Source organism: Euprymna scolopes, chromosome 5 (genome assembly GCF_053919585.1).
Source record: "Euprymna scolopes isolate OS-2025 chromosome 5, ASM5391958v1, whole genome shotgun sequence".
In the NCBI taxonomy this organism is placed as follows: domain Eukaryota; kingdom Metazoa; phylum Mollusca; class Cephalopoda; order Sepiida; family Sepiolidae; genus Euprymna; species Euprymna scolopes.
This window is the reverse complement of record NC_136486.1, coordinates 15,054,690-15,067,552: the sequence shown is the minus strand read 5'-3', so window position 1 is coordinate 15,067,552 and position 12,863 is coordinate 15,054,690. Positions and strand designations below refer to the sequence as shown.

Genomic DNA, 12,863 nt, shown 5'->3' with positions numbered 1-12,863 from the left:
TGGTAAATATATGCCAACTCTATCAAAAGTCTGACCTTGAGCTTTATTTATTGTCATTGAGTATGAGAGGCGAACTGGGAACTGAGTGCGATGAAGAACAAAAGGAATATTGGCATCGCTAGGTTTCAGTTTTATACTTGGGATAAGTACTCTCTTATGAGCGTGTGAACCGCTGATTATTGATGCCTTGATGCTGTGCTTGTGAAGCTGAATGACCTCTAGTCGAGTGCCGTTACACAGTCCCTGAGTTATGGAGAGGTTTCTCAGTAGCATAATTATTGCTCCAATTTTCAAATTCAACCTATGAGGAGGCATGCCAGATGGAGTGAGAGAATTAATGAATTCCATTGGATAATTTTGTGCTTCCTCGTCATTATCGCAACTTACAGAATCAGTGCTGAGGTACGTTTTATTTTCTGTTGGCAACATTCTCAAAATTTCCTCATTGACCGCTAAACATTCAGAATTATTTGGAGATAGGATTACTCTTGCTTTCATCTCTTCAGCCGTATAGTTGTCAAACACCTCCGATATCAAAGAGCCATTACATGTGCACATTTCAGGAATGTCAATAACATCTGGAGCCACTTCATCAAGAGAACTCTGGAGTGATCCATTTCCCATTTGCAGAAGCCATCTTGAAAACTCCTGTTCATCGGAATTTGCTCTCATGTTCTGTGTGAGGCTCATGTGATGAAAGCTGTGCCATAAGTATGAGCGTTTGAGGCACACATCTAGCACAGCAGCAGGAGGAGCTCTCGGGACAACCTGAAGTACTTGTCTGAAGTCGCCTCCAAGTAAGATTACTTTACCACCAAATGCAGTGTGGGTGTTCATTATATCTTTCAAGCATTTATCAATGGCTTTCAGCGCATAGCATGGGATCATAGAAGCTTCATCAATAATGAAGACTTTAACTTGCATCAGAAAGTGTCCTTGCTCAGAGTTCGGTGGCACATGGCAGACACTTGTTTCGCTTAGGGGAACCGGAAGCTTGAATATACTGTGCAAAGTTTTGCCGCATTTCAGCAGTGTTGCAGCAATACCAGTCCAAGCAGAAGTGTTTGTCTTAATGTTGTTAGCGTTAAGGTATTCATATAACTTGTTGAAAAGATAGGTTTTTCCTGAACCACCGGGTGCATCCACATAAAACAATCTATTTTCTGTTTGCTCACCTTGCTCAACAGAGAAGGCACTTGCAACCACAGCATTGAATATCTGCCTCTGTTCAATATTAAGAGAAGTCACATCTATGTTAGAGTTTCCAACATCTCCTTCATGTCCAGGATGATCTCCAACTGGTTCAGGCAGAACAAACATGTTGCAATTCATGCCATTTTCCATGAATAAGCTATTCAGAAAGTGGAGAGCAACATTTTCAGCAGTTATGATATCATATCTAAGCAGCAGATCTTCGATCATAAAATGCTTATTCTTATTCCATAAATGCAGAGCATTCACGGGCTGGTTGAAGACGCACATCATGGAAAACATGGATAATAGTTGTCGTGGCATCTGATGAGCTGCTGCTTCTGTCAAAGCTTCCTGCAATGCATTGTCATTCTCAACCAGGCGCAGTCTGATGCATGCGTCTTTGAAGGTGGCCATTTCTTGACCATCGATTGTCTTCAAATCGCTGAATGAAGTCGCTCCGGGGACATGAAGGAGCAACATTCTCAAAGAAAATTTTTCTTCATTTCGAGGACTTGCAGAGTACATTCTGGTTAAAATGTTGCTGAATCTAATTCGCCGTGTCCACTTTGTTGTTTGTTTGTTGAAGACATAATGCTCAGGTACAGAAATATAGAAAAGATTTCTTGCATTCTCATCTGTTTGATTGAGTTTGAACCAAGCTGTCAATTGTGTGTCACGTTCTTCTGCTTTTGTTGCCGCCTGTCTTTGATTCCCTTCTCTATAGTAAACATGCTGCTCATCAGGCAAATGTACAGCCAAGCGATGAACAGTGTGGGATTGAGCATGCATTTTGAACTCTGACAATCTCCAAAAGGCCTCTGGAGGAGACACATATCTACATGACAGAAACTGTTTAACTTCATTGTGTTCATGTATTCCAGTGGGCTCAATATTATATAAAACATGTCTGATTTCCATGTTTGCACAATCGTGACCTTTATATATATATTTGAATAAATATTTTACGTTTTTCACCGAGGAACACACTTCAACATTAATATGGGCACGGTATTTTTCCAGTAGATACTTATTGTATGGGACAACGAATCTGTTGTCAACCTCATGAGTGCCAACTTGTACCTTTTCTCCATTGTTTCTCCGTCTGTACACTGGATATCCGGATACATTTGTATTCGTTTATTATAGGAAATCTTTTGGAAATTTTTTCTCACATGTTCCATCAACCATGCACACAGAATTAGGATTTGATATCCCACATGGACCATGGATCATCAATGTTCTCACGCATTCTCTCAACTCTGGGTAGTCTAATGAAGGTATTTCAGCACAAACCATCTCATCAATTTGTTTTCTTGTCCTCAGTTTGTCTTCTCGCAGCATTAACAAAAGGTGGCAATGTGGTAGACCGCGCTTTTGAAATTCAATGACATAGAAATGAGCAACTGGAACACCAAATATATGTCTATCCTTGATATCAGTCATAAGTTCCTTTAAGTGCATGTTATAAACTCGTGCAACTAAATCTGGCCTGTTTTGTGTTGTTTCATGCGAGCCAAGGTTCTCTGTGATTTCTCGACACTTTGGGTTACACGTGTATGTCAAGAAAATATCTGGTTTTCCAAATTTGTAGACGATCGCCATGGCATCTTGATATGCTTGTTGCATTTTTCTCGGACTTCCTGTGAATGTAGAGGGCAAAATGACTGGAACACCTGCCTCTTCATGCTCATTCTGTCTTCCTAGGTGATCCTTGAGACCCGAATAAAGTGCCGCTCTTAATTGTTCTTGGTTATTTTGAATGAAGTTCAGACGGAATCCCTGCACCTTCACATATGCGTCAACAATATATTGTTGCAATAATTTTCCAGCTCGATGCAAAGCACTAAAGCCATCTCTGATTGCTAGCCGGTATGAGTAAAACTCTTGCATGGTGACTTTGGTGCGAACACGAGTTTGGCGTTGTGCCACATGAACCATTTGTATATGCCATCCCAATTCTCCATTCGGAAAGAGAAGAGGATAAACCATGGGATCAAGATGGAAAGAGATGTAAGCAATCCTCTCCCTCTGTCGACCTATGGGATAAACAATGATATCACGATGTACTGGAGGTGCACCATCATCACCAACGAATATGGCTGCAATCTCATTGCCTGATGGGTTGTTGTATGTCCTTCTGTCATGGCCAGGGATGAAGTGCATGGTTACTTGTCTTGGTGACACGTTCTCAAATGCAGCTCTCTCTCTTGTTCTTGTTGTTCAATATCCCTCATATTATGGTATGCTGCTGCATAAGGATTATTAATCAGTGCTTCAGTTATCTTTTGAAAAACAGACACTAAACAGTTAGCATTTTCTGGAGCATTTACTCTATTGTGTATGGCTTTATTGGTTTCTATGATGTACAGCTGGCCATATCTTCTCTCTTCAGGGTCATTTGCATGGAGGTTGCTTGCGTAGTGGTTAGTTTGACCTTGTAATCGGAAACAATAGGGTCCACGTCCTGGAGGGGGTCTAATATTGGCACCAAAAGATGCAAAAGCAAATGCAGAATTATAGTTTCTTATATTCTGCCTGAAATTTGCACCCTCGGCATTGTTGGCATCAAATAATAATCTTAAATTTTCGGGGTAATCTTGTAAGGGGGTAGCATTACTTTTCCGTTATGACAGCAATTTAGTTGTTCTCTTTGGAATCTTAAGGCTCTGCAAAATTGACATCGGACATCCATGGCCCCAATGTAATATATTTGGCGTTCCATATTGTGGGCATTTCTATGACGTTGAACTCTATTTCGCTCATTTTCAAGATGATTTTGGCGCTCTTGTTGATTCATATTATTTCTTCTTACATGGTCCCTGTTTCTCATATTTTCTAGAAATTGCTGTCTTTCTTCCATATTCATATTATTTCTCCTTACGTGATCTCTATTTCTCAAATGGTCAAGATGTAATTCTCGCTCATCCTGGCTCATATTACGCCTTTGCTGTTGCATTCTTTGTCTGTTTCGATCACGGATTGATTGCCTTTCCTCTTCTCGCAAACGCTGTCGTCTGATTCTCTGTCTCTCTCTTGCTGCTTCTCTTTGCTGTGTTCTTCTCTCATCCATTGCTCTAGATGGGCCAAACGGTATGTGTTTAATCTGTCAATAATAAATGAATTTTGTTTTTTTTTTTCTCTCTCTCTCCCTTGAGCGTTCTTTTTTTTCTCTCTCTGCAAGGGTTGGCAGACGATAATAATTATTTGTAGACAAATTTTTCAGAGAAAAAAGCAAAGAAGGCCAAATTTAAAAGCGCAGGCACATTTTTGAAGTAAAAAAGGCTAACAAAAAGCCAAATTGTAAATTAAAGGAAAATTGACTATATCGAAGTTGTTGACTTTCAAATATAAACATTTAGTAAGTTACTGTGTAAACAGATTTTAAAATATTTTAAATTAACGAAGACCGCGTTTCTCTCTCTCTCTCTCTCTCTCTCTCTCTCTCTCTCTCTATCTATCCATCTATCTATCTCTCTCTCTGCCTTGAGAGTGCGTACAGAAAAGGGACGAACTTGAAAAAAAAAAGCCAAACAGAAAATCTGATGGCCAAAATACTTTTTCTTTTTTTTTCTCCTCCCTCCCCCCATCTATCTCCCCCTCTATCTCTCTTCCCCATCTCACTCCTATAGCTCCCCCCCATCTCTCCTCCTCCGTCTCTATCCTTTTGGATTTGTTTATATCTAACAGCAATCAGTAGTAGTCGGTGGAGCAAACATATATTTTTAGAAAAATATTTCATGTTTCGTTCCTGGATTAGCGGAATACACATCAAACGAAGGCTAATTTAAATTTCATGATTTTTTGTTTCTTTTGTTTTTTCTCTCTCTCTCCCTAGTAAATAACTGTGGAAACTGATTTTTCAATATTTTTAATTAACGAAGATTCTCTCTTTCTCTCTCTTTCTCTATCTCTGTCTATCTATCTATCTACGGATTACATATTAAACGAACGCTCAAGGCAGAGTAGATAGATAGATAGATAGACAGAGAGAGAGAAAGAGAGAGTCTTCGTTAATTAAAAATATTTTATAATCTGTTTCAACAGTTATTTACTAAATGTTTATATTTGTAAGTCAACAACTTCTAAGGAAAGAGAGAAAAACAAAAGAAACAAAAAACAGTGAAAGTTACATTAGCCAACCTGGCAACCCTGATCTCTGCCTTGAGCGTTCGTTTAATGTGTAATCCGCTATTCCAGAATAAAATCTTCTCAACCAATCAAATATGCCGGAAAGTTTTTTTGTTTCATGAAATTTAACGTTGTAGGAGTAAACATATATTTTTATAAACATATTTCATGTTTCGTTCCTGGATTAGCGGAATACACATCAAACGAAGGCTAATCACGGTTTTTTGTTTATTTTGTTTTTCTCTCTCTCTTCCTAGTAAATAACTGTGGAAACAGAGTTTAAAATATTTTTAATTAACGAAGACTCTCTCTTTATCTCTCTTTCTCTATCTCTGTCTATCTATCTATCTACGGATTACATATTAAACGAACGCTCAAGGCAGAGTAGATAGATAGATAGATAGACAGAGAGAGAGAAAGAGAGAGTCTTCGTTAATTAAAAATATTTTATAATCTGTTTCAACAGTTATTTACTAAATGTTTATATTTGTAAGTCAACAACTTCTAAGGAAAGAGAGAAAAACAAAAGAAACAAAAAACAGTGAAAGTTACATTAGCCAACCTGGCAACCCTGATCTCTGCCTTGAGCGTTCGTTTAATGTGTAATCCGCTATTCCAGAATAAAATCTTCTCAACCAATCAAATATGCCGGAAAGTTTTTTGTTTCATGAAATTTAATGTTGTAGGAGTAAACATATATTTTTATAAAAATATTTCATGTTTCGTTCCTGGATTAGCGGAATACACATCAAACGAAGGCTAATCACGGTTTTTTGTTTATTTTGTTTTTCTCTCTCTCCCTAGTAAATAACTGTGGAAACAGAGTTTAAAATATTATCAATTAACGAAGACTCTCTTTTTATCTCCCTTTCTCTATCTCTGTCTATATATCTATCTACGGATTACACATTAAACGAACGCTCAAGGCAGAGTAGATAGATAGATAGATAGATAGATAGACAGAGAGAGAGAGAGAGAGAAAGAGAGAGTCTTCGTTAATTAAAAATATTTTATAATCTGTTTTCACAGTTATTTACTAAATGTTTCTATGCCTTGAGCGTTCGTTTAATGTGTAATCCGCTAATCCAGAATAAAATCTTCTCAACAAATAATATTGTATGCGTAAACATATATTTTTATAAACATATTTCATGTTTCGTTCCTGGATTAGCGGAATACACATCAAACGAAGGCTAATCACGGTTTTTTGTTTATTTTGTTTTTCTCTCTCTCTTCCTAGTAAATAACTGTGGAAACAGAGTTTAAAATATTTTTAATTAACGAAGACTCTCTCTTTATCTCTCTTTCTCTATCTCTGTCTATATATCTATCTACGGATTACACATTAAACGAACGCTCAAGGCAGAGTAGATAGATAGATAGATAGACAGAGAGAGAGAGAGAGAGTCTTCGTTAATTAAAAATATTTTATAATCTGTTTCAACAGTTATTTACTAAATGTTTATATTTGTAAATCAAAAACTTCTAGGGAGAGAGAGAGAAAAACAAAAGAAACAAAAAACCGTGTAATTTACATTAGCCAACCTGGCAACCCTGATCTCTGCCTTGAGCGTTCGTTTAATGTGTAATCCGCTATTCCAGAATAAAATCTTCTCAACCAATCAAATTTGCCGGAAAGTGTGACACACATAGATAGATAGTTACAAGCGTATTAATATATAGATAATAATAATAATAATAATAATAATAATAATAATAATAATAATAAATAAATAAATAAATAAATAAATAATGGAATTCATGATTCAGTATGACCGGGAGATAACTCAAAGGAAACCGGATATTGTAGTTGTGAACAAAAATGCCAATCGATGACACATTTTACATGTGGCTTGTTCAAACGACTTCAATTAAACAAGTAAAAGAAAAACGAGACACTACGGAACTATTAGAAACTGAAGGTGGAGATTGCTAGATTATGGAATAAGAAAACTTCCAACGTGCCAATAATCATAGATCCGCTTGGCTCAATTCCTAGTGATCTCATGAAACAGATTCCATGCAGAATCAGATACAACATCACCGTACTCCAGAAGTCAGTTTTTCTTGATTTAGCACACATCTAATTGACTATGTGCCTATCCACACTTAATTTGATGTAAGAGTCCGCTTTTGAGGAAGGAAAAGCGGTGTCAAACAATAGAGCACTGTAAAGGTAATCTAATGATAATATTATTAATAATTTCTAAACATAAAACTTAATGCATATGTTGTTTTGTGTGATATTTGTTACTTTTCTCTACAGCAAGATTTGAAATAAAGAGTCTGGTTATCGGGCTGAGATCGGAGTGTAGTACTCGTTCTGATGCTGCACTCAAGTTAATTTGTCCTTCGTAAATGTAAAGGAAGCCCTTCTATACTAAGGCAATTTCTATTTTATCTACTGCCAGCGTACGTTATTTTTGGGAGTTAGTTTTACCCCACATTAAAAGAGATCCTGTGTCACATATTGCTATCATGGAGAAGCAATTTAGTATCAAGAAAAGTTCGATAATGTGCGTAACTTCTAAAAGTGTATTTTTATGTAAAAACATATAGAAGGTAACATTATTTTTTTCTTACTTATGTTCACCCCTAACAAGGCATGTCATCACTTGGCTGTAAGGAGCTACTATTTGAGACCACGCCTAGCAAAAATTAACAAGATTTTGGTTTACGTTACATTTAAAAATCTGCATATCAGTACAGTCAGTGAAGCAGGTAGCGGGAAGAGAATTCCAAAGTCTAGCAATTCGAGGGTAGACAATATTAGAGTATAAAACATTCTGGCATTTAGGAACCTCAACAGTGAAGGGGTGAGATTTTGTTACTTGGTGGGTTCGTCCTACATATGTATGTCGAGAGGTGTATAAGTTCAACGAGTTCATAAGAGCATATCTACTTAAAATATTAGTAAAACAGGCAGAGATAGGCAACAGATGTTTGAGCTTATTTGACAAAGCAGGACTTATTAGATTGCCAATTCCGTTTTTGACACTATTCAAATGTAACAGTCTAGATGTAGAAACAACATCCAATACATAGACGAATGGTAGCTTGTAGAGATACAAGATACTCTCAGGTGTGAGAAGTCTTTTTGCTTGATAAAGGGAACCAACCTTCTTTGCAGAAGCCTTTACAATGTTTTCAGTGTATTTGTCCAATTTCATATTGCCCGAAAAGTTAAGGCCGATACTTTGGAAGAAGAATTCTCAGTTACGGAGTTATTTGTCATAATATCGCTGGTTAGAGAAGCGTGTTGTAATTGTTAAAAGAGCTAAACTTAGTCTTATTAGAATTAAATGTTACCATATATTGGCAGCCCTATTTTTCCATGATGTGGAGGTAATTTTCTAACGATTCTGACATTTGTTCTTTCCTAATGTATGTTTTAGAGCGTTGCATTATCAACAAATATTCTCACTTCGTATACAATATTATCAGAGAGGTTGTCTTTGAGTATCAGGAATAATAAGGATCGAAACCTGAGTTACTCCAGCATTAATATTATGCCACTTGAGTGTACGCCCATCAATGCCATCCTGCATCGCCCTATTGTCAAAAAAGGTTCTAATAATATTAGCACACGCTCATTTATATCATACGATTTACTTTTCATTAGAAGGGCTTTGTGCCAGACATTGTCAAAGGCCTAGGGTATATTAAGAGCTACAATCCTGGATTCGCCTGCTTTATTTAGTGCAAGGTATATGCGTTCCGAGATGACTTAAAACATATGTAGTAGAACGACATTGCCTAAATATGTACTATTTTTCAGAAAGAAGATTAGCTTTTGCTAGGTAGTGGACTAGTGCTTGATTGATTAGCGTCTATATAATTTGAGCGAAGAGGGGATTTTAATTGGTGGATGATTAAAAGTCAGTCCTTTCACCAGAATTCTTGTACATAGTTTTGGTACCACATAGGCCATCTTCCAGCTATTAGGGAGGCAAGCGTTAGCAAAGCCTTAATCGTACAGCTAGGAAAGTACGGTGGCTACCTCAGCTGATCATTTCTTAGTATAGCTGAAATGACGTCAGACACATACGATTTTGAGGTGTCTATGTATTTTATGATATCGCAGACATGAGAAGGATAATCGTTTCATTATGTAGTGCGGTTTCAGTCCGTATAGGAAAATTTGAGAAATAGTTATTTGTTGGCTCTATGGTGAAATTGCTGACGAATCGCTGGCCAAGCAGTTCCACCTTTTCCATTGCCGTGCATGTGACCTTTCGTTGTTGGATAGTGAGGGAATGTCTGATTGTCCTTTATTTATCTTACTATTATAGGTTTTCTAGAAATCACGGCTTTTGCTATACTATGCGTACTCTAGTTATTTCAACCTACTTTTATTTGGCTGTCGCTATTTTTCTTATGCAATGATTCTAGCATCTATGAATTTTTTGATTATTTTTATTTGATAATGACGCATGAACCGACAAAACAATGCTGTTATTTTGAAATAGTAGCTGCACAATTTGGAGTGAACCATGGGGATTAGTGAGGCTTTCTGCAATATTTCTGTGTGATGACCATGTGCTTCAATGCCTGCTTTGCACCTGTCAGTTTTCACACTGTGCTCGGCAAGAAGATAGAAGATAGTGGTCCATGGGGATTCTCAGATATGATTTCTGATAGCTTCCCAGTCAGCTATCTGGTAGTATCTCGTTGTTTTGAGCAATAGCTCCTCACATTTGGGTTTGGATTTAAACTTATACAACTCGTGGTCTACGTTTCTAAGTGGGCTGTATGCATTAGTCACACAATCCTCGGGTACTGTGGTGAGGAATAAGTCAAGAAGTGAATCTTGTTTATGTTCACGATCTGGTAGACGGGTTGGACACATTACTGTCAGTGTGAGGGAACTGACTATAGAGAAGTTATAAGTATAGCGTTCAACTGCACCTGTGCAACCTAAGAAACAAAATTATTTTTTATGGTGGACATTAAAGTCAATAAATACATTTATTTGGGCGTTACTAGAAGAGTGCTGAATCTATATTATCAGAGATATGATCAATTAAGGTACAGCCTTGACTTGAGAGAGAACTGTAGGGAAAATATAAATAACAAACGCAGTGATAAACGGCTAGTCGAAGACACCTAAAAGCCTGGTCACCCGATTCAAGACGTTGCTCCCTAGTTAAAGGGTGGGTGCTACGAATATAAACTCCAAGCCAGTGCATACATCTAATAGAGTCCTTACGGTAGAGAAGGAGGTGTCATGTCATGAAAAAGTAGTTAGAGAAGAATGAGGAGTGTAACTTGTTTCACTTAATGCTACGATATCCAGAAATTTTACGAAGAGGTAACACTCTGCATTATTTAGATTACTCCTACGCCCACGGATATTTGTGAACGCTAATAATAAGCAGAAGGCGATTTGATTTTCTTGTGGTGGTTGTCTGGTTCGATCGTGATATTTATTCAGGTTGTAATTGCATTACGGTTTGTTTTAATTCTATGTCATGGGAAGAGTTTTGAGCCAGATTTGACGCCAAGTATACATACAATGGTCCATTAACCGAGTTCCGTTTAGAAAGTTGTGGCCTTATGAAAGCCTACAAGATATAGCAGCACGGTCCCTTCCCAAACGCTACATGTCACTAAAACTATTTTAATTTAATACAACTAGTAATCGAGTAGTCGTTCTAAGATCTACCAAAGAGTTAGGTCTCCTTTACTGTCAGTAGGAAACAAAGCCAGACAAACTGTCAATCAGGTACCCTCAACAGACAAGATCTGCACAAGACAACCGAGTAAGCATGTGGCATGCAAGCAAACCCAATTTGCTCTGTTGTCTGAGAAAGAAAGAAATCGGGAAAAGAAAGTATAGGGACGGCGTCTAATGTCCATTCAGGAAACAAGGCCAAGTACAACGTGGCTCTGGTGAGCCTCCGGTACTGTACCTCTGCGCCTGACTAATAGACAAGGAAGGCGTGTGAACGCCGGCAATAGGCAGAGCCCATCTACACCTTAAATAATTTAGATTTGCAAGCAGAGGAAATCGTTCGAGTCACCATCTAAAAAGGTTTTCGATCATGACTGGCGAGGCCTACCTTCAACAATTTTAATACCAGAGTTTTCCTTCTCCTAGATGAACGACCTGGCAAGTACTACGGGCCCATCACACCGACAGGGAAGAACATGCACATTGTTTCTACACCAGGCATTTCTGCGCCCCCGCATGGATGGAAGTAATGATTATCTTTATTTAAAGTTTTGCGCTGTTTTAAATAGATAAGCGTAAGATTGGAGATCCTGCATGTATTAAGTACGGCGAATATTCTCGATGAATTAAATACTCTCCCAAAGGGATAACATAACTTCATAAAATGTAGATATGTGTGGAATTATATGCGTAAAAATGTTTAATATATAAAAAAATATATATACATTTTTTAATATGAAATGGAATTACATAAGGGAAGCAAATCAATCAAGTTTTACGTCTTATTCTTTCATTCTTTCTTTCTTTCTCTCTCTCTCTCTTTGTCTCTCTCTTTCTAACCTTTTATTTCTCTCCCCCCTCTCTCTCTCTCGCTCGCTCGCCCTCCGTTCAAATTGGCCTTTTCATATCCTGCAAATTCCATACCAATGGCATTAATGTCGTATAAACCAATCATCTTTTGAAATATCTCTGAGTTTTCCAGCAGCACGCTCGCAATCACATGCTTCAAAGATATTAATCGCTTAGTCCCAAAGGCGTCGACCGCCGTTTGCTTTACATCTTATTCCTACTGAGCTTAAAGTGCCATCTTTTTATCACTATCGACACGTCAATCGCATTCCACTCACCTGTTGAAGCATCCGACATTCACGCCATCTGGAACAATGAATGCGCTTGTCTTTTTCTTATTTTTTTTTTTTTTTTTGTAAATCATCGAACTGCATGCACATTATCCCCACGTATTCCTCTCTTCTCTATTTAATAAAAGATGATTTGTTTAACTCATACAATTGCGATTATTGAAACGAAGAAACCGTAATTATTTATGGGGCAGGTGTTTCAAATTTAATAATGATTTTTACCTAAACAACCTGTGCCTTTTCAAATAAGAGATTCTCTCCGTTGGTTAGTCTGTCAAGTTTCCGTTTAAAATTGGCAGAGTGTCATTAAGATACATCCTAACATATCTATGAAATGCTATATTTGACGGATTGTGTGACAAACACGTTTTCATAGCGTTTTTGTTCGTCTATCAAGATGAACTTTTAAAAAGTATTCGTATTATTGTGATTATTCGGACTATTGTAATCATATCGAATGCTATTCTCAATAAGGCTTTGGACGATTTAACTTCCGACCCTTTTTAAATGTATCTTGTCGAAATTTAAAATATACACGGAATTCCAAAATGACCTTTTATTTCATACAGGGGAGTAGCATGCCCTCGTTATTTGAGCCAGAACCAGGTAGAAGTTCTTCAATTGTATTCTTAGTATTTTCCGCGGTAAAAAGTGTCATTTAAAACCGAATGTTATTTAGCATTTTATCCGTTTACCTATGGTTTCGGTATGATGTTTTCATTCTCAAT

The 12,863-nt window shown here is 37.3% G+C and overlaps 2 protein-coding genes across 2 annotated transcripts in view; both read right to left on the bottom strand.

The window, feature by feature from the left end:
* Nucleotides 1–1,983, bottom strand: part of LOC145277083 (ATP-dependent DNA helicase Pif1-like) — a 2,142-nt gene extending 159 nt beyond the window's left edge. The window contains exons 1-2 of the mRNA XM_080128749.1: nt 1,481–1,983; nt 1–1,351 (exon numbers count right to left, since the gene is read on the bottom strand). The exon at nt 1–1,351 is cut by the window's left edge and continues 159 nt beyond it. Coding sequence (XP_079984875.1) covers nt 1–1,351; nt 1,481–1,983 — 1,854 coding nt within the window. The remainder of the gene's footprint in view (nt 1,352–1,480) is intronic.
* Nucleotides 1,984–2,334: 351 nt separating this feature from the next.
* Nucleotides 2,335–3,357, bottom strand: LOC145277082 (uncharacterized). The gene has a single exon (XM_080128748.1). The coding sequence runs from the start codon at nt 3,355–3,357 to the stop codon at nt 2,335–2,337; it is 1,023 nt and encodes a 340-aa protein (XP_079984874.1).
* Nucleotides 3,358–12,863: the final 9,506 nt, after the last annotated feature.

What these genes read in the sequence shown, in the direction of transcription:
- LOC145277082 (XM_080128748.1), bottom strand. Translation starts at nt 3,357, where the DNA reads ATGCACTTCATCCCTGGCCATGACAGAAGGACATACAACAACCCATCA.